The sequence below is a fragment of the Melozone crissalis genome, unplaced genomic scaffold, assembly GCF_028551555.1.
Source record: "Melozone crissalis strain CALT ecotype California unplaced genomic scaffold, PUWL_Pcris_2 ptg000042l_1, whole genome shotgun sequence".
In the NCBI taxonomy this organism is placed as follows: domain Eukaryota; kingdom Metazoa; phylum Chordata; class Aves; order Passeriformes; family Passerellidae; genus Melozone; species Melozone crissalis.
This window is the reverse complement of record NW_026535820.1, coordinates 30,717,067-30,739,600: the sequence shown is the minus strand read 5'-3', so window position 1 is coordinate 30,739,600 and position 22,534 is coordinate 30,717,067. Positions and strand designations below refer to the sequence as shown.

At 39.6% G+C, this 22,534-nt stretch overlaps 1 protein-coding gene across 6 annotated transcripts in view; it reads right to left on the bottom strand.

Annotated features, from left to right (window-relative positions):
- Window positions 1-22,534, bottom strand: part of CARMIL1 (capping protein regulator and myosin 1 linker 1) — a 189,972-nt gene that overhangs the window by 88,837 nt on the left and 78,601 nt on the right. For all 6 annotated transcript variants that reach the window (XM_054284676.1, XM_054284680.1, XM_054284678.1 and 3 more), the window contains exons 3-11: window positions 22,280-22,330; window positions 18,093-18,152; window positions 15,736-15,857; window positions 13,653-13,750; window positions 13,230-13,300; window positions 13,020-13,093; window positions 7,899-7,974; window positions 5,261-5,349; window positions 176-270 (exon numbers count right to left, since the gene is read on the bottom strand). In XM_054284676.1, coding sequence (XP_054140651.1) covers window positions 176-270; window positions 5,261-5,349; window positions 7,899-7,974; window positions 13,020-13,093; window positions 13,230-13,300; window positions 13,653-13,750; window positions 15,736-15,857; window positions 18,093-18,152; window positions 22,280-22,330 — 736 coding nt within the window. The remainder of the gene's footprint in view (window positions 1-175; window positions 271-5,260; window positions 5,350-7,898; window positions 7,975-13,019; window positions 13,094-13,229; window positions 13,301-13,652; window positions 13,751-15,735; window positions 15,858-18,092; window positions 18,153-22,279; window positions 22,331-22,534) is intronic.

Sequence of the window (22,534 nt, the reverse complement as noted above, 5' to 3'; positions counted from 1 at the left end):
AACACACCAATGGATATGCATAAGTCAAAAAGAATGGCAATTCTCAGTCATTTGTGAACAACAGAAATTTACAGTAGCATTAAACAATAACCTATTCTTCAGGCAAAGCTGAGTGCAGCAGCAATAATCCTCCTATTGCATTTCTAGAAAGGGAAAAATGTAAATGTTACATTACCTCTATCTTCAAGGGGATTGCTAGCAAGGTTGATCGTATGGAGTCCTGAGTTGGGATTATGGGCTAGGGCACTGGCTAGTTTCTGTGCAAAATCCCTGCAACAAAAAAAGAGAGGGAGAAGGAATCCTGTTATCTCCTCTGCCAACAGCACATACAAAGCTTAAAAGCATCAAGGGATTACTAGACACAAGTGGCCTTTGCTAGTGCAGAGCACTAACTGATTCCTCATGGTTCTAAACAATGCTTATCTGGCTCATTTGCTATCTTTCACAGGGAGTCACTTTGTTATTTATTCATTCTGTGACCCAAGAGACCTGAAGAGTATACAATCAAAGCCTAAAATGCTTTTGACAGAGATCTGAAGGCATAAAACAAGAGTTACACAGACTAACTCAAAACTTGACCACATCTTCCATGTCTCTGCATGCCACAGGATTTGGAGATGAACATCAACTTGCACACCACCAGCTCCTTCAGTCACAAGCCATCATCCTGCTCACTGGCAGCAGCTTTCTGCCAATAGTCACTCAGATGGGCTTTGCAGCATATCCAGCAGTATTTCTAACCTTATAAAACTGCAGGAATAGCTCTCTCAAAGAGCAGCAGCACACTGATGAGCTGGTCTTTTGCTTCTTTTTACTGTGAGAAGCACCAAAGGGCACGACTGGCTGATCACAGCCCCAGCAATGGATCCAAAAGAGATGCAAAGTATCAGTTCTGTAACGCTGACAACAGCCAGGCAGGCAGCACAGAGAGCTTTAAAGCAGCCTTAACCAACTATGGTGGGCAGATGTAGCAGCATGACCTCTGCTCCAAAGCCACTTGAGAGGCAAGGGAGCGCTGCCCTGCCTGCAAGCTCTGTGCTCCCACAGCACCAAGCTGAAAGCTAGCTTGGGCTTTGTCGCACACCACACTGTCACACTCTGGTGGAGACACATTCCTTGCATGAAGTCAGAAGGCTGATGTTTTATCAGCTCTAACACAAATCCTCCAACCTGTTCTCATATCAACTGAGAAGTTATGATGCGATAAGGGACTACACCTTCTGCAGGCGGTTGATAAAGTGAGGCTGTAACTTCAGTGCTCTTACTTCACATAAGTTAGACACCAAGATAGAAAGCAAAATGATGTCTTGAAATTCCTTCTTTCTCTCTCTGCCTTGAAGTATATTATTTCTTCTCCTGTAGGCCAATGGTGGAGAACTACCAAAATGCTCATTAACACTGCTCTCTTTCCTTTGGACACATCCTGCCTACCACAAAACTCTGTGCTCAGAACCACAGAGGAGGCAGCATCGTCTTCTAGTATTTGGAAAAGAAAGGAAGCTGAACAGCAATAGCCTCAATAGTTTTTGGTTATCTGAAGTTACAAAGTTTACTGGAGTACAGGGATGCTCCAGGGAAGTTTAATTTCTCTTTGAAACCCTATGTCCTTCTGGGGCTAGAACTGGTTCCAGCACTGCAGATACATGATGAAGGGCTGCCTTTAGGAAAGACATATTCTCTTCCCAAAATACAAGCAGCATGCGAATACTAACACTCAACAAAAAGAACTTCTGGACTTGAAACCTTGCCACCTGACAGGCCCCAGGGTCTCCTGCTTTGCTACCAGCTGCTGCTGCAGAAGATTACAGATCTCCTGTAGGTCCTCAGTGACATTTGCCAACACTGTTAAAATTCTCCAGCATTTCAAATGGTATTAGATGCCTGCCCTTAGGCATCTGAATCAAGTTCCTTATGTCCAGTCAAGAAAAATGGGGTTTTGAATTAAAAAGCAACAAACCCTTTCCTCTTGAGGAGTTTCCTCCTCTTCCTTTGTCCCTAACAGATTCTTGTCATTACAATACTTTGCCTATACCTCCAGGCTTGTTTGCAAACTCTGCTCCAGCTTTTACCAACAATATAGGCAGGATTACCAGAGTGTTTTGGACAACTAGAGTGTGTGTGAACTACTCAGCAAAGGCACAGCAAAGCGACTCCCACCAGAAAGCACTAGATTATCTATATTGGGCTCACAGGGCTCCAAGGCTCATTCTGGAAAAAATAATACAATAACACACACTCCTTGTGCAATCTCTGCCATGAACAGAGGCACCTTGGCTCTGCTCATGGGGGAACATCTCTTCTCCCCCTTTGTTCACTATTTGCTTCAAGTAAGGAAATTTGTTACTTCTTTTGGCTGCACACTTAGGAACAGAGCATGTGGTTTAAGTCTGAAACTTTCTAAATAGCATGAAGCTTACTCTGTATGCATTACACAGCCATGCTTGGCTGAAACAAGCTTATTGAGGCTTGGAGGTAAAGCCCCAAAAAGATTCAATTCAACTATACATATGACAGGGATATTTCATCAAGGGAAAGAAAACTACCAATCTGGAACTCTCAGACAAACAAAACAATTCCTTGAGATCTGGCTAGACAACATCCCTGTAACAGAAAAAAAGAGGATGTGTGGGAGGAAGCAATACTGTTAGGTCTAAGGACATTGTCAAGAAGGGAAAGAGAAGACTCTACTTGACTGTCAAAGGCCCTCTAGGCCCTCAAAGTCCAGCAACAGGCACTTCTCTTGCTCCCAATGTGGCAGCCGGCCATTCCCTTTGGAACAGGGCTGCACAGGACAGTGTGAAAGGAGGCAGGGACATTCTGCATGCCAGCTTTCAGAGAACATGGATGTGCAACAAATAAACCACTTGCACCAGCTTCTGCAAACAGGCCTTTGCAGACTGGGAAGTCTGCCTTGCAGTTCCATGGAAATCACAGAATATCCTGAGTTGGAAGGGACTCCCAAGGATTGAGTCCAACTCCTGGTGCTGAACAGAGTTGGACCCCAACAGCTCCACCATGTGCCTGAAACTGTTGCCCAAATGCTCCTCAAGCTCTGGCAGGGTTGGGGCCATGAGCAGTGCTCTGGGGAGCCTGTTTCAGCACCCAACCACCCTCTGGAGGAAGAATCTTTTCCTAATATCCAAGTCCTTGCCATTTAGCATCTTCCAACAGTGCAGGCCAAAGGCAGCTCCCACCATACCCAGCCTGTGCCTGTCAGGCCAAGCTTCAAAGCCTGGTAGACACCAAAGCCCAGCCTAATCAATAAGCTGAGCTGCCCACTCAGAAATCAGTATTTTGGTTATCACATACTGCCTCATTCCTCTAAAACACCTCACAGATTAACACTCTTTTCAAGCTTATTTTTTTGGGCCAGCCTGAATGACTCTGCTCTCCCTGAAGTCTGGACATCACGAACGGTAATTAAAACACTCACAAAATCATTAGTGATTGCTATATATGTTGAAGCCTTCCAGTGGTATCTAAACTGCATCCAGTATGTGTAGTTAAAGCAATAGAAATGGGGATAAAATTTCCAAGAGCATCTAAACTGGAAAGCACAAATCTTATCAGACAGGGGCCTTCATTTGACATCCTGTTTTTCCCAACAGGAAGTTCACACTTCCCTAGTTCTGGGTCTTTATTACTGCTACTGCACAATAGTTTGCTGTTTCATCATTTGGGAAGATGACAAGTGTTTATGAGGCTGTGGCCCAAACCAAACCACAGAAATCAGTGGCTGGAGATAGAAAAGAACAGAATTATCTTAAACTGACTCTGCTGCAGGAAGTAATATGTTCTTCCAGCTGCTCAGGTTATTTCCTACAGCTTTACTCTTGGTAGCTCTTGCTTAACCCTGGTTTGGCACTGTATCACAGCTCATTAAAAATGACTGGTCTGTAAGCCATGGGAAGGAAGATAGCCAGCAACAACAGGGTCTCCTAGCAAACAGATATGAAAAATGGCAAAACTGACAAATGCATCCTTGGCAAAAACAGACAGTGTTGATCAGAACAGATACACACCAAGGCACAATGCCAAACACTCTGCATGTAGATAGAGACAGGAAAACCAAAGTCACAGGTTGATTATCTGTCAGGTCCTGTTAAAACTGAAAGCAGTTAATCCAACTGTGATAAATTAAGGTAGGCAACGTGCAAAGGTATTCAACATATCCTTTAATATTAATGATTATCACTAGATTTCGAGGCACATACTGGAAAACAAGATTAAAACCAGTGGCTTATGTTTGAATGACAGCTATTAAAGGTAGTGCACTAGTGATCAAAAAGTTCCCATATTATTCCAAACTCTACCTCAAATTTCTTGTGTCATGCAGGCAATTTTCTTTCAAAGGCATTTCAATGCAAAATGAAATTTAAAAAGGAGAAAAAGACTCCAATAATGGAAGAGGAGACAATGTAAGGCACACCAAATATCTTCACTATGCTTGTTTCCCTTTATTTGTAATTCTGCATAGTGTTCTGCTTCTCCCACCTTTACACTGCTTTTTTAATTTAAAAAAAATTCATTAGCTCTAGAGTTTATCATGTCTGCATTGTCTTGGACACTATCCTAACACTTAAACGAGCACTGCAAGTATAACCTAGCACAGCTGGAAGTAACTTGAACTTTGCTTCTATTTCCTGTGAAGGGGGAAAAAAAGCAAATACCTAGTAACTACAACTTCCTGTATTTAAAACATATGCAAGGATTTAATTGTATGGCTTATTCCTGTGTATCTCCCTTCTAAGTCTATGGCAAGCCATTAAACTTTCTTCAAAAGAGTTGTTAATGTAGAAGTCCTTTTATATTTGAGCAGACAGCAATCCACATTAAGATAACACAAACTCATTTGGAAATGAAACAACAACAATGTGTTATGGCATATGGAATAGTATGGGTTTTTTTAACAAAAAACACTGTTTTTTAAATGATAAAAAGGTGTTGATACTCCTATTGGACTCATATCTGGGAGAGGAACAGTAGGAGCCAGTTTAAGGTTTATGCTCTCTTTCAATCACTTTGCTCCACTTAGCCCAACTTTCCAGGCAGAATCCTAAAAAACATCAGTTGAAAGGGAATTCCTGGACATACAGACCCTCTGGAAAACCTGATAAAAAGCTTGTGACTAGAGGCTCCTCAGAACTAGACAAACATTGAGCACAGCTTTTTTAATGCTTATTCTGGCTAACATACACCACACATCCCTTTTAGTGGGAGCAAGCAGCACCTGAAGCGACATTGTGAAGGAATTACTTACGTTCTAAGCCCGGCATTCTCTAATACCAGCTCTTCCAAGCGACTGGACCTACTCACCACTCGCAGTATCTGCTCACAGAGATCAGTGGACTGCCACAGAAAAGACAGAACAGAGTTAAAGAACACAAACACGGAACAGACAGTTATCGAGTTCAGCTGTACATTGTAATGGGATCCAGGCCACAACCATCTTCTTGTTATACATAAATAAGAAAGTAAAAATACCAGAAACATTCAGGAGAGTGAACAGAAGACTTCTGGAAAAGACTTAAGAGAAGCAGGAGGCAGACTAAAAGCAAGTAACTAATTAATCAGGCTGCCTAACCAAAAGGGGCAGAATTTTTATAATGACAGTGAAAACAATCTAAATCATGTGGTTCAGGAAAAACTCTCACTCAATTTTAAAAGAAATCTTCTTCATATGCATACTAGTCCTGTAAAAAAAAGTGGTAACTAGTGCAAAGGAGAATAAAGCCTGACCAGGGATGACAAGGCAAACAAACAAACACCCAAAAACCTCGGGAGCAAAAATACCCTAGCAAGAGAGATCCTCCAAAGGCTCCCTAGGACTAGTGGTTAAGGGCCAGTATATTTGAGTATGAATTCTTCCAGCCTATGGAGAAGCAAATCCCATCTCATGTTCTTTCTGTGGTTGAATTCTAGAATTTGCATGGATATTTGCAAGTGCCATGAACAAAACATGACAACAAAACAGTTTGTTTGCTCTGCTCATTCAGATAGAGAGAGAAAACCGTAATCATTCAAAAGCCATGCAATGAACTCTGTACCTCATCACCTTTTATTATAAACTTTTATTTTGCTTCTGGATTTGACTTTTCTTTTTCCCCCTACAGCTCACACTAACCAGCATTCATGTGATATCCAAAGCTGAATTTCAGTCATGACCATGAAGTGCTGAAACTATTTTGTTACCTGCCTTTAAAGACTACAATGTGACATTCATTCCTGGGGTATCTTTGTCTCTAATGACCATCTGACATTTTCTAGTTTGTGTATTTTTTAGGGTTTGGGTTTTTTTTTACTTTTAAACTAACTGAATGTTCAAAAAAACCCCCACTCTAAACAAAACAAAACTGCTCTACCACTCATGTAAAATCTTATTAATCCTTTATTAATAAGGTAAAGGTTGACAATTTTTGGTGAAGACTGTCTCTACTCAGCCATCTTCCCAATGCTTTCTTTACCATCCATGTTTTAACAATTCAGAATATTATCACAATATTTCTACAGTACAGTGACTGCAAGTGGAAAGTTTCATGCCTGTACTGTAAAACCACTGTGGGTGCTGTGTATGAAACACAATGCCAGAGTGAGACTCGTGAAACACAATGCACTCAATGGCCTCCGGACACGTCTGACCTCATAGTGACCCTCGGCAGTGCTCTTAGGGCATGGATTTACTGCCCAACAATCTCCATTTTCCTCTTTTTTGACTTAAAAATTAAATGTGTGGAAGATAAGAGGTTGGGTTTTTTAAGTAACTGATGCATTTCCTAGACTAAATTTATTTATTTTCCACAGGAAAGCTACTAAGAAAAAACCCTGAAACATTCACATAAATATATCTCAGATAACATGGCCAGGTTTTGTTCTAAACAAACTACACCAGCCAGTCTTCTAACTAAGCAAACTATCTCATTTCACTGAAGCAGAAACTGATTAATTGCATTGTACCTTTTAACAATGTTGATTTTAACAGCAAACTACAACAGTGCTAAAAATACCACCACCTTCATTCTGTGCATAACTTTGAGAGAGATCTCCCAGCAGGAAAGAAGTTTTTTTGCCTACTCTTTTGCCAAGAATCACGTAAGTTCCTACTGAATTTCCATTGGAAACGATAGCTTAGCAATATAATAGCTTAGCAATATAATGGCATCAATTTAAACAAGAGGAAATGTAACACTAATTTTTAAAGGCAAAAGCTTCTGGAGGCAAGCATAAAAGCAGTTTCTCAGGCAAACCACTAACTCCACCTGTGACTATAGTCTTTGGGAGAAATAGCATATTTTGACATATTTAAATTGTCACTGAATTACTGCTTTTCTTGGCCCTTTTTTCAGTAGTCCAACTTGCTTAGACATGCCCTCTTTTTGTTTTTAGCAATGAAAACTAATAATGAAAAATACTGGTGGCACACATCAGTGTTTTGGAAAACTCGGAGAGAAAATAATCAAGTTGCAATGAAAATTACACAGAAAAAATGTGCTTTATGCAGGAAAAAGTCCACATAATCTTGGCCTTTTGTCTTCACCTCCAAAAGTAACTAAGATTTCTGGCTGCTTTCAAGTCAGTTTCCAATCAGTCACATAATATTGTCTGGGGGAGTCAGCAATGCCTAATGAAGTTTTATAGGCCACTACTTTCAACCAACAAAGTTTTCAAACCGCATCATTTGAAATTTTGACAAGACCTCATTCTCAGCAGTGCTTTTACAGTGCAAACTGACTATCCAACAGTTTATATTTTTCTGGTACAATTCCAGGGGAAAAAAATTTGGCAACAGATTGCCCAGTTGTATTTGCTAAAAATATTTCACTTTAAAAAATGTAACAGTATCCTTTAAAACACAGCACAGCCTGGTAGAAGCAGATATATTGTTTCACTTTGTTACTTACTAATTTCAGATCCTTGGAGGACAGCTTTGTAAACCACTGATTATACTCCAGAGCAGCAACTATAGGTATTAAGTCTCTAGAAAAAGAAAAACACTTTTACACACATTTCATATAACTGACATTTGAAACAAACTCCTAAGTGTTCTTCCACATCTCATTCCCCATAGTTTTGCAATGCTAATTGCCTACCATCCCCATTACAGAAAGCTCTTCATTCTAAAAAACAGCAGCTGCAGCCGCACGTCTTCCTCTTATTTTAATAAAAATTTCTGACTGGACAACTAGCATCCATTCTAGTATAAATTTTTAAATCAGGAATTTGGCTGCCATTCCTACTTTTAGCATAACTTTTTCTTCAGCCTGTGACATGTTTAAGCCTCTTAATCACCTCTAATTATAATTTAGCATGACGCTAAAAAGCTTTTTGGCAGCCTGATGATTTAATAGAATTCCATGACTGAATGCTTCTAGAGAACACCACCTTGTCTCATCTCTCATAGTTAAATTCCCCCAGGAAACAGGAGACCTGCAACAGGATAATGCGACATTCAGCACAAACCCTCCTTAATTGTGAAAGGGATTTCACAAATGAAATTCTAAATTATTCCCATTTTCTTCACTCCAAGCCTCTTAACGTGATCTGCTCTCCCTGTGTTAAGTTTCTGCAGCAGCAGGCGTTGATGAATGTCACGTCTGCACGCTCCCCCCCAGCAGATTCATTCATCAAGCACTACCACACCATTTAACAGTGCAGCACTCGGATCAGTTTGGTGCTGCATATTAAACACTTACATACACCTACACAGAGGCTCAACAGCTCCTTAGAAAGTCCTTGTCTCTTCATAATGAAATAAAGAGCTGTAACATACACAAACTAACTCAACAAACCAGCACACCAGCGCCATTCAAGCCTGTTTTTCGAGGGAGAATTTTTAAAGTATTGGCTTAGATAAGCTAGTCCAACCCCGCCCGATCCTTCATTCAGGACATACACAGGTACACGGGTCTGCACTTAACATGCAGCACCCTTCTCCCATCTTCTTTTTATTCTTCCCCTCCTCCAGTTTTCCTCTGCAAACACGCAGACACTTTGGGGAGATTGTTAAACACACAGGAAAGCCAGGAGACAAGGCGACGTCACGTGGACAAGCAATCCACGGGCTATATTGGGAACTGCAGTAGCTACATTTGGAAGTACAAGCATCACTAAGGTAACAGATTCGAAGGTGCAGCATTTTGCAGCAAAAGGCTGTAGCTCACCAACTGAGAAGCTCATGCAAATAGACATTTTCACACTCCTGCAAAGGAACTAGTGTGGGGTGCCCTTCAAGGATTTAAACCATCTTTCCATCTTGTTCACAGCACACATCACGTTGTGTGGTGAATTCGTTTCCACAAGCAGAGCAGAGACTTAGCAGCTTCGTCGAGTGTATAGGTTTATTTCTGTCCACCACGTTGTTTTTGCTCCTACACACACACACACTTCATCTCCATGTAAAGCAATAACTAACTGCAGAAATGTTAGATGAGAAAAAATAACAACCCAGAAGTACTTCCCCCTGAGGCTGGGCAGGCAGGAATCTTTCCATGGAGTATGGAATACCCACAGACAGAGAGGTTTGCTTCTCCCTCTGTGGCTCCCTGGTAAGACGACTAAGGTGGTAATGGATTGGCAGCTTTGATGCCTCCCTTGCCACTGCCTTTGCCTTGGAAGTGGAATGAATGTAAGAGCAATTTTTCAGGTGAAATTTTGGTTTGTTCATGCAGCAGTAACCATGCAGCACAGCTGGCCACACTGTGGACAGGCTGGTGCTGGTGGAGCAGAGTTGGTCATGCTGTGGAGCACCACCTCCAAAATCAGCAGAAGGTACCACGAGCATTTGTAGGTCAGCTGTCAGCAGCAGCCCAGTTCCTCAAAGGAACAGCAAGACAATGATTGGGGATCACCAACTGCAAGTGTTCACACTGCCAGGGAGCTGGTAAGGCAGCTTGGAGGGCTGGCAAGAGCTCAGGAACTTCTGGACAGGAGAGTGTCTGCAGACAGAGCTTGCCTGTGGCTGTGCCTTTCTCCCCCTTCCTTCTCTGGCTCGGGAGAGAAATGGCTGAAGGACAGACAAGGGGTGCTCCGTCTCGGGGGCAGAGCTATGACATTTTCAAGAAATACTTAAAGAAGAGAACTTGCAAATCAGCTGGGCTGATTTATTTTAAAATATTCCTGTCCAGCTGCAACAATGTTTCTTGAATAGTTTAATCTTCCGCGGTATCCAAGGCCTGTTTGTTCAAACCCCCGTCATGCACAGATCTGCCTGGGACCTCCACAAACACCAACTGCTCCCCTCCACACATCTCTTTCCCTACTCCCAACATTCCTGCAGACACGGGAGTCCCTGCCTGTTCTTCAAGCAGCTGTACTTATTGTCTACAAACTTAGCTTTATCAAAATCTACCATCTGATTTTAAGGGAAGACTTTTTTTTGTTCCAGTTTCTGAAGGTGCTTCTGACCAGTGGGTCAGAAGGGTGCCCTTCAGGAATTTACCTCTAATCCTTCTCTTGCTTTAAGCTCATTTAACCCCAATATTCTTGTTATTGAGTTTTTCTTTTCAAAATTATATATTGCTTGATTCATTTTATTCTACTGCAGTCTAGATGTGGTTTTAACAATAACCTGAATTCTTTTCCAATATGGTATGAAAGAAAGCTAAGAACCAGTTACAAAAGCAGGGCATTCTCATAACTTTCCCTCACTGAGTTACATTGAGATGTTCACACTAATCAAAATTGCCATCCAGAATAAAGCAGTATTTATGAAAGACAAATCTGTGCCATCTTAAAATAAAAACAGATTCTGTACTTCTGGAATGCAGACAATCTCTCCAAGCCTCAACAAGATTCCAGCTTATCTAATGCTTTCACATTTTTTCAACATCCCAGCCCCCCCTGTGTATTTCAGATGGCAAGAAATCTCAACAGCACAATAACAGCACAATGAAAAAAATCTAAACAATTACATTTTTTTAAAACTTTTTTGAATGTCCAAATAAGCTAAAACATATGCAACACAGATGAAGATCATGCAACCGTATCAAATAAGCCCTTTTTCACTTTTCACTTTGGGTCTTTTTTTTTTTTTTTAACAATTATATGGTTCACAACACAACATAGCTTCAGATAAAACCTCGGAAGTCATGTTCCCATGCAGCAAGCCATGCTGTGATGCTCTGGGAACTTAAATTCATCTATAATTCATGCCATCTTATGTTGACCTTTAACTGAAATGTTTTACTTGGAAAAACACAAATTGTTTATTTTTGCAATGCATAGCCCTGTATTTAGAGAACTGAGGCACCTGTCCTACCTTGCTTCAGAGCTACTACACAACATTAACTATACAGGCTCAGCAACCTCAAAAATTAGGTGAATGGGATATACAACAGTCTCTCAAAATCCAAAGGAATAATGACACACTGTGAATTTACACAGTAAATTCACAGCAGTTCCGCTGTCTTAAACAGATTGGAAAATGCTTACAAACATTCTTGAACTGAGTGGGATTTCAATTCGTAATTTGTATTTTAAGCGAATAACAAGGGTTTGGGTTTCTTAAAATTTTCATCTTCTTGAAATTTAAATCCAAAATGTGTTCTTTAGTTCAGTCCTCAACATGTAGATATTCTCATCACAAGATGGATTCCATAGCATCTAAATGGCTCCAAAATAGATTTGAATCTTTGGACTTAGACAATCTTGAAGCACTTAGAAAAGACTTTGCTTAACAGCACAAATGCATTTCTTCAGCAATTTTGTAAGGTATATTTTAATGAAAATATTTTCTAAAACAACAAGCCCCATTATCTCATTTTCTGGAAGCCAAACTCATTTGCACCTGTTGAGATATTCTGAATATTTAAAACAATTCTATCTACTCTTTCCTAATGAATTGTTCAAACATTTATTATCTATTGAGGCTGGGTATCTGTAGGTCACTTTCTCAAGAATGTCCCAGAGTCTTCTCATCACTTCCTCTTGCAATAAATGTTTAAGGCATCATTAAGTTCTTGCCCCAAATTTGCTTGTGCTTAATAGTATTCCTCCTCTTATCCTCTCTCAGCAAGGCTTAACCGAGGAAAGAGTCTTTGGCTACATCTGCCACACACCAGCTGCAGCCCTGTAGTCTTGAGTTCCCTGAGTTGGTCAACACAGATACTGCTTGGTAACTTTGCCAAGGGATTCACTGCAGGCTGTGAAAATGTGGCACAGAAAATGAGCTAAATCTTTGAATGGGACATTCTGCAAGTTCACACACCAGACAGCTTAAACCTGCAAAGAATGCTGCGGCAAAATACTCTTATTTACCTACCTCCATGTCAAGCCTTTCTGTTACGATATTTTAACATTGTATCTGTGGTAGATCCTTAATTCTTTCACTGGTTTCTCCCAAAGAAACAAATGCTTTCTCGATCTTATTTACACTTTCTTAAATTTTTCAGTTTCCTTTGTATAATGACAAATTTTAGTTAAGCTTCCCTCCCATTTTCTCCTACTTGTAATATATCCAAATTCAACTTTCTCAGAATCCAATTTTCTCAGCCAGCTAAATTCAGTAAACTAAACACAACACTTAGCTAGGCTTCACCATCTCACAGCAAAATTACCCTCAATTAGTTCCTTTCTGGAAGTACCTATTTTTGATAGCATCTATTATAAGTGAAGAGACAACTGGCTGGAATTCAGTTGAACAACTTAAACCTTCTACTGACTTGCTGACAAAAATTAATTTCCTTTACTGTGTACACCATGAGAAAAAAGATTCTGCAGAAGTAAAGACTTCATAATTTCCTTTTTTGCTTTGCCCACCAGATGTAGATGCATGCTTTATCTGCTGAATTTGAGCTCTTATATCTGCCATCACATCTATCCTCTAACTTTTTGGATTGCTTCCAATAAGAAAATATATTTATCTTCTCCGGCTCCTGAATGAAATGAGGTTTCCATGGGGCTTTGGTGCAAAAACAGCAGCTTTGTGCTGAAAACCTAAAATGCTACAGATGGTAATTTCACAGTAACAGCTATGGGGCCATCCCACTTGATCAGTATTAGCATGATTACTGCACATGGTTTACCTGTGGTCAAGGTGGCTGAAGTCTTGCAAATTCAACTCTCTGGTATCTTGTGTCAGATAAATCGTATCAACGTCCTGTTAAAAATACAAAACCAAATACACCTTTACAGAACTGTAGTGGGGTATTTTTGTCAAGCATTATGGATTTACCTGTTCTTTCATCATTAGTACAGGTAGCTGAAAAGAGCTTCAGAACAAGACAGGCACTTACCCACTGCACTTCCTCTCTGTAGGGAAATCCAAGCCAGTCACAAACACAGGCATACATCTGCGAAAAGCCTCCTACAAACAACCCAAGAGACTCTTTAACACAGTAGTCACACAAGCAAACAAATGTACATCTAAAAGGACACTTCAATACTTAAAGATCCAGTTTTTAAAACTCACTGTCTTTTTCTCTCAGAAGACTAAGCATTGTGCTTATGAAAGGAACTGAGACTACCCTATCTTCACGTGGTAAGTTGCAAGAAAGCTTAATATAGTGCCTTCACCTACCAATCATAAGTCTGTCTCATACTAATTACACCTTAAAACTAATTACACCTTTACAAGCTTCTGCCCAAAATAGAATTAAACTTCCTGACACTGCAATTCCAGCCCTCTTTTATATTTGAGCATTTAAATTCTTTCTCACCACAAGGTCCAAGTTCTGCCACAGTCTGACTGTCCCACAGGGCCTGGAGATTAGCCAGTCTTTCTGAAGGCTCCATAGTTACTTTTTTCATAATCCTCCTAGATGGAAAAGAGGGGGAAAACATCATTCATGGCTTTGAAAGTATTTTTAAACACGTAAACCTTTTTATTTTAAGAGTATTTTAAAATGAGTGTATAAGAAGAATTACCATTTTTAATACAACCCACTCTCCTACCTAAAAGGCACACATACCATTATGCAGCACAGCAGGAGTAACAGTCATTCATTCATTCTTTCTCTCTTTCTTTTGATTAACCCTATGACAACTGGAGCAACAAAATCCTTTTGTATTGCAAGATCACTCCATGTAAGGAGGTTTGTGGCCCTCATCTGACACCAGGACACCCAAAGTAGGGAAGAGACATGGTATTAATGGTTACCCTGAAATCACTGCTGTATATACACTGCTTTTATGCAGAAATTGCACCATGGTGCAAAGAGCTGAGCAGTTTCATGTAACCTCTAGGCTGCACTCTAGATATCCAGCTCCAATCTTTGTAATTTCGTAGCAGTTTTCTTCCCCAGACAGACAAGAAACACAATACCTTCCTACATTTTAAGAAATAAAATTATCTGGTTTTCTGAATGACAAGACTGCCTCATAAACTATAGAATTTATGAGGGGTCTGAGGGGGTGGGAGGTGGAGCAGAAGAGAATTAATAAAAAACTGGAGAAATCTCTTCCCTCCTTTGTTGCCTGATCTGGTCCTCTATCATCTACACAACGCCAATGCCTTCATTTTGGAAAACTGTTATCTGAGAGCAAGAAATTTGATTTCTTTTCTGGGAAACAAGCACTCCATAGAGCTACCCACTGCTCCAGCGATGTTCTCAAGAAAACCCACAGAAAACATATAGAGAATTCAAGGCCTTCATAAACAACCAGAGAAACAAACAGTCTTGCAACACTCTTTATTCTTTTTGTCTACATTTCTCACATTATTACTGAGATTTTATAGCAACCCCCCTCACAAATATTAAGTTGATGTTCATGTTTTTTGAAAGAAGACCTCAATCTCCCCTAAGACAGTTAACTACACTGCCCAAGAGGAAAACTGGAAGTGGGAAAAAAATGAAAACAAAAAAAAAAAAGAAACTGCCATCTAGAGTTTATGAACTTGATTTCCTACTCCACCTACAGGAAAGGTGAATAATAAAGACATGCACCCAAAATAAAACATGTAAGTTTAGCCTAACCATTCACATCTAGAGTCTGTTACTAAAGTTCACATATAAAAATCAACATATCTGGGAAAACTCTTTTCCACAGCCCTTTTTTTCTAATAATGCTGAAAACCAGGAGCAGAAGAGAATACAGTAGAGCTGCATGACTTGGTAGAGCATGATGAAGATGAGGCAATGACTGAGAACAAGGAAAATAAAATGAGGAAAAACTACTGAGAATTGCTGCAAGATGATAGAATCCAGAGACACAGGTATGACACAAAACCAAAGGCACAAGTAAGGCAATGAAAAGAAAAGCCAGACAAGGAGACAAATAATTCAAGGAGTCAGTTAAACCATGGGAAGTATATGACAAGACTGCCCAGGGCTTAGTTTTGAAGAACAAGGCTCACAATCATGTGCATTGTTTCACAAACACTGAAAGTAAACGGAACTTCTGCCTCCTCTCCCAACTCAGATTTTACTTCTGGTGGGGAAAAATAAAACAGAACATGGAGCCAGTTAAAACAAAAAGATAGAACCTAAGCTGTACCTGAGGCTGGAGAGGCAAGAGGGTAAAATAAAAACTTAAGCCCTCAAATAACTGGACCCTCCATTCAACCCAAAAGCTCTTATGACCCTACAGGATGACAAACAGTCTACCAATGCTCTACACCATGTCCTGGCTCTGCCATACACCTGGACAGAAGTTTAGTGCTTATGGATATGATTCTTATATCCTCAGTGTATTTCTGAGATCAGGGTGGGGAGACCAGCAGGCAAAAAGGGGTGGCTTGTCACTGCTTCCATACAATCTGTTCCTTCTGTTCCCACTAGAGGTGCCCTAAAGGATACTTACACTGGTGAGAGTCCAGGGAATATCTTCCTGAGGCAGGTCCCGATGTGTGCCAGCACCTCGTTCACATCCTCGGAGGATGCCATCTTCATGGAGATGCTGCATTTCTCCGTCTCCATAATCAACTATAAACAAAAGTGCAAGAGGTTGAGAAGAGTATCATATAATTCATGTTGATGAATTAAACAGGAAAACATTTTAAATGCCAGTTGAATGCTCATAGGAATTTGTTATTCTTTAAGACATGACACAGCAATGCACCAGGTAAAGTTTCTGAAAGTTGTTCTTGAACGTACAAAGACCCCCATATTCAAACTTTGCTTTTTCTAACAGTGCTCTGCTTCCCACGGGAACACAATTTTCAAAGGATCCTGACCTCAGCTGACACTTTGAAAACCAAGAACTTTTCACAGCATTGTCCTCTTTTGAAACATGTCCCAGAACACCAGGAGAAGCAAGCACAGCCTGGCAGGAAACTATTGAATGAGCAGGGTGCCTGTTTCCTCTGGCAAAAAGTAAAAGTCTTTAATGGCTGAGATCCTCTGGAAAAGCTCTAATGCTTTGTTCTATGCTGCTTAAGAAAATACTGTGGTGCTGTGCTGTCTGTCTGCGCAGATGAAGCAGTAACTCAGCCAGCATGATTGTCCTGCTGTCTGGGGGATGTGTGCTTCAGAGAGGGGGATAAATAAAGCCTTTTGCAACGTGCCTCTCTTAGATATTGAGTGTTCAGAACCAAATCAGATTAGGGTATGAGTGACACATCAGCTCTGCTGCTGCTTTTGGCTGCATCACAGGAAGCAATGCAATGTTTCTGCTGACTCCAGTGTGAATAGTTAGCACAGCCCAAGCCATCACCTTTAGACAGGAAGCTGTGCATGCACAGAGAGAAGGTGGCATGGGAATAAATAAGTGAAGACAGATAGGAGGAGAGGGGACACTGCAGTTTGATACAGGGGATTGCTTCTTATTGAAGCTGGTTCACAGAGCTCTCTTGGTTCCCAATCCATGCCCAGGGTCACCACCATGATAATCCTAGAAGAGGCTGTATTACCCCTAAAGCACACCGAGACTATTCACACTTTTTACCATCAATTCAACTCCCTTCTGAGCCTGTTGCCACCACTCCCTGGATGATGAATGAGTGGGCAACTTACCACAGTTTTCATCATCACCAATATTAGCACAACATTTCCTTATATTCCTCTGTCTATTTGCTCACTTCTCTTACAGTAGGAAGCTCTTCATGGCTCTCTGCAAGATGGCCAGCACAAAACTATACCCTTCTGATATCACAGTATCATATGTTGTTTGCAGGAAAACTGCAACAAAACCATTTGCTCCACAAGAAATAATCTAGGATTCTCTCTGCCTTCAGGTAGAAGTCCCACACAATTCAAACACAAATGAATGTAAAAGTGAAAAACCTTAAGAAATATTTTAGGAACAGTGTATGCTCATTGAGGCTGCTGAAAATCTCTTGTAAATACTGCCACAACAGTGATTGTCTATGCCTCCAGGAACAATTAGCAATAGTTACCTGGCATTTTAGTACCTTAATTTTAAAAAAAAGCCATAAAAACTTAGAATTTAGTAAATGTCTCCCCATTAAAACACCTGGACCTTTTATTTTCCCTCCTTTAAGGAAAGCTTCAAAATACAGGTTAAAAAGACAAGATGTTAATACAATGAGAGCTTTTCAGAGTTCAAAGTAGCTCAGGCACTCCTATTCCTTAAAAGCTCTTTAAAAGCCAAACACACATGAAACACATCAAGACTTTGATACAATTGAACTGTCAAATCTTGTCAACATGCTCAGATTATGAATTAAAAACGCTCTAAAGGCATTCTTCTTTTCAGCACCTTCCCTTTGACATTACTTTTTTGGGCACGTAACTTGCTGTCAAATATATTTTGTGTTGTACACAGTAAAGGCACAAAGAGCAGTTGAAAGCAAAGCATTCCTGCCTGCAATGTAAGCAGTAGCTTTGGGCTGCCCCATAAAGGTTTTCACCACAGAAGCCACTGCAGCTTGTGTGGTGCTGATTGCATACCAGCCACCACTGCTTTACCAGCTCTGAGGAAAAGATCCACTTATGATACAAATGGAAACTTGTACCATACTGAACTAGAGAAAACCCCTATCTATTTCTTACCATTATTCCAAGTGCACAAACATTCCTAAAAATGATTCTTTAAATTCTTATTGTTATTTTTAAGACTTTAGACCAGCAAGAATGCAAGACGACAAATGCACAGTGTGCTCAGTGGAAGGAGACACCTGCACAGCAGAGCATTACTTCCTTGACTGGCACAGATTTAGCAATGAGTAAACAAGTATCTTTTATCTAGAATGCACTCACCTGGCCTGGCTTACTGGAAGTTACTCCTTGGATTTCCAAGTAGCTGAAAGTTAGTTCTAACTGTAGTTAGAAAAGAAAACACCACATTAGTGCAAACATCATCTTATTTTAAAGAGCACTTAAACTTCTCAATGAGGTTCAGAAAACCTTGAGCAGGCTACTAATATTTAATATCAGTTTCTGTAATTGACACTAAGTAGTTTTTAATACCTGGACCCATTTTTCATTTAAAAAATACTTACATTTGTTTGTTACTGGTTTAAATGATTATTAGAGATTATAGGAATACCACACTGGACATTTTACTGCAAGCAATAAGCACATAAAGCTTACAATCAATTTTATGAAAAAAATTTCCTATAAAAAGCATCATTAATACAATACACTACTGATGTGTATTCTTGTGGCTGATTAATCATTTATTACAATCTTTACAGCTTCACAATTATTCATTAGTTACATTGATCACAGATGTGAAAAACTTACTGCCCAGAACTGAAGGGACATGTATATACACTATACATATATATGAATAAAAATAACATCTATAAATAAGTAAATAAAGATATGAACATAAATGTCCAAGGACTGCTTTAGCTTATCTAAAAGTACAAGAGGAAGTGATACATAAACTTTGAGTGGTTTATTTGGATGACAGTGAGACTAGGCAGGAAAGAACATACTGACTCCAAATGGAATCTTAGAAGGTGGCAGCAAATTCTTCTCCAAGGACAAACCTAGGGCTACAGGGAGTGTAGCTAAGACCTGAATTCACAATTATGTCGACAATCATCTTGACAACTGAGATATACAGAAAGAAACAAACCTCTTGGACTGAATCGTGACGACAGGGCAAGACATTAGCTCATTTCCTTTTAGTTATCATTAAAACCATTGCAACTGAGCAGTCTGTCTGAATTGCACAAAGTTTCCTGTACTTTATCTTATCCTAGGTTCACAGTCAGGGTGCTCCCAGGCTAACTGGCAAGCACCATATCATTCTATTCTTGTATTTGTGAAAAAGTCAACCCTGAATGACTACTGGGGTGCCCAGAACCCAGACACAGTTAACAAGGCTCCCTCCCTGAGAAGGCTGGAACAGCACATTGGAAAGCCAGGAACAGAGGTACCAACTTCCAGCCATCAAAAATCTTTCCAGAAAACTTTTGTTATTACTGTCTCTTTGTTGCCTGTTTTCTGAATCCTTTCAGTTGCCCTCATGATTTGGCAGCATCAGAAGACACAAACACCCCTCCCATTTCTGTGCAAAGTTCACTTTCTGCCGAAGGCCTTTCTTGGTGAACTAACTTTACTCTGAAGTTTTGAGGACTTCATGTGCTTCATCTCCCACATTCTGCTGCAGGGGCAGCACCCACAGCAAACAGGCACTTTCAGGGGTGCCATCACATCTGGTTATGAAGCAAGTGCAGGGAACGGAGGCAGAACCAGCACAAGCCTCTTCTCAGGGCTCACACCAACACTCTGCATTTCCCCAAGTGAAAAGCATTCATTTCTCTTCAGTGCTTTATTTCTAAGCTAGGCCTGGCAATCTTTTGTGATGACACAGTCCTGTGCAGTTGACTCAGGGTAGAAAGAAGAAAAAAACCAAAAAACCAAATCCACCAAAAAAAAATCTATAGCAGCTATTGTTGGATACTGGATTAAGCAGGACTATACACACAGAAGGGAAAAGTTCTCTTTTTTCCAGTACTAATTAAATATTTCTTTGCCTGAATCACAATGAAATTTTAGGGAGAATGTTTCTGTAATTGAAATCCTTCATATTTTGGAAATTATTTACCTATCAACTTGAGGGTTCTTTTTTTTGCTAAAGTATGTATGTCCTAACACATATATAAAAAGTGTCATTACATGCATACACAAACAAAAATATTTGAAAAGTTTACACAAATCCAGTCTCAGGAATTTAGTCTGCAAATCCTCTTGCCTATAATTAACAAATATCAGGAAACATGGAACTATCTCTACAGCTCAACTTTGGTTCAGTTTTTCTAGTTAAAAATATGAATTTATAGTCCTTGCTTTGCAGCAAAAATATAAAGCATGTTCTAAACGTCATCTACTTCAAAATAAGAAATAATTTTTACAAGGTTTTAAAAGGCATAACCTCATTTATTACCCAAAATAATATGTTTTTAAAATCCTCTTAAAAAGTTATGTGTGCCTCTCATTTAGGAACTTTTCACTTAACCAGAGAGCTAATTTCACAGTTTTCAATTTTTTCAACCAAAACTTAATGAAAGTTGCACTAGAAATGCATCCACAGATCTGAATTACATTCCTACAAATATCTTATATGCTTATTTGTGGGCTTGATGACACATCCAACATTACTAATGTTGCAATATAGACTGTAGCAAGAATTAGCAAGCTTTAAGCACTGTCCTTCCTTCCCAATCAGTCCCTGTTGATTAGTGGGCATGAACTGATTGGACCAGAGTGTGAAGTTTAGAGGTGGCCATTGTAATATCTTCGATCTAAGGATAATAGTGAGAGTTGGTGTTGGAGTTAAACAACATTAATTCTTTCTAACTTTGATCCTTGTTTAGTGGATACATCTCAACAGCATTTTTTAAGCAAAAGTAAAGCTTGGAATCGAATGCAGCAGTAACAGTTACTCAGAACTGGCCATCTCTAGGCATACTCCATTTTGTTAGAGGTCCCCAGAGAAATAATGTGTCTTTGCTGAATGTTGTCAGCTGTCTTTCGAGGAGTTACTGCCTGACAGGTATATGGAAGTACTTGAGCTCAGAAGGCTTCTCAGCAGCTATTGAAAATACTACAGACATTAGAAAATTTACTAAGTTTGACTAACCCTGCTAGAAATGCATTTTCAACCATCCTAATAATTGTTCAGACCTAAAAAGTTTAATTTTTACATAAATCATAAGCACAGCTTCTCATCATCTTCCTTCCATTTGTTATCACAAAAATTACATTTCTACTTACAGAATACATATTTTAGATTTTAATAAAAACAAAACCAAGTTTTTCAACTGTGCAAATCTATTTAATGAGTTCTGAGAATTGTCTGAAGCACTCAACTAAACAGAGTTATCACTTAGTACTCCAAGCCTCAGCCTTCAAGAGCTTTTTGATGACTTATAATGGTTTGCTATTGTTTAACAAAATCATGATTACCACCTGTCTATCACATTGCCATTGCACTGATGCCTGAGCTGTTCATCAACTGGATCTATCTTTCCAAGCAAGCAAAAGCTCTGGTGGAAAGCCGCAGTGATTCAAACACCAACAGACAACCAACTGGAGACATCTGTGCTGCAGGGACAAGGTGATCGACTGAGGAAAATGAGTATCAGCAGAAATTCAAGCTGCAGTTCATCCTGTCAGTCAGCATCTTCAAATTATTGCTATGGATGGTCACATTTACCAGTGACCATAACTGAAAATTTGGCATCAAAAGTTCCATTTATGGATTCTGGTATTTCTATAAAGTGTGTGCATAAATATACACACACACTTAGACACACACATGTCAAATACAAAAAAATAGGATATGTGCCAAATTCCCATTCACTGATTCCAAGCTGGACAAGATTCTTTTACATCAGTCATTTTCTTATTCATGTGGAAATCATATTTCTCTTCTATAACAATCATTATGAATTGTCACAGGCACAGAAAAAAAAATTCACCAGCATTGGCGAGGCAAGTTGCCAAACTGCTTTTCAAAATGAACAGCAAAAATCATTAGAAAACAGCAGAATTTAATAAAACTCAGAGTTTCTGCCTCCAAATCAAATGCAATCCTATTTGACACTACAAACACTAGAGGGAATAATACCATCAGCTTGTTTGCACATAAACTGTCCTTCTATAAAATTCATCAGGCTCCTCTCACAGTTCTTCAGGTTGGAGTTTACAATGCAACTCTTCAGCCACCTGCATTTCTAGAAATAAAAATTCCTCTGGAAAAGGAGTGTGTGGATATATATATATACTTTTTTAATATATATAAAAAAATTCATTTAAGGCATATACTAATAGAAGCACCATTCTAACTCAAAACCATGCAACATACCATTCCTCAGTTTTCTGGTTTTTTTAACAGTTGTACATAACTAAAATATGTTAATTTTTGCTACTTAGTTTATGTAACTTTCATTTGTTGCCCCAGAGTATTTATAGGAACACAGTGATTTTACCTTGGTGGGAATCCGAGACGTTAAAAGAAACGCCCGACATGACGCCAGCACCTATTGAAAAAATAAAAAAGAACAGAATCCGTAATAAACATTTAGTATTATACAAGATTCTTTTCCAGGAAAATCCTGAAAGCAGAGGGAAAAAGCCTCTAGCAGCGTGAGTGTAGATTCCCTTTGCTGTCATACACCAAAGGAAGAAAAACTGGGATCTGATCCAGTGGAACACACTGAAGAGACTGCTGCAATCTGATCAGC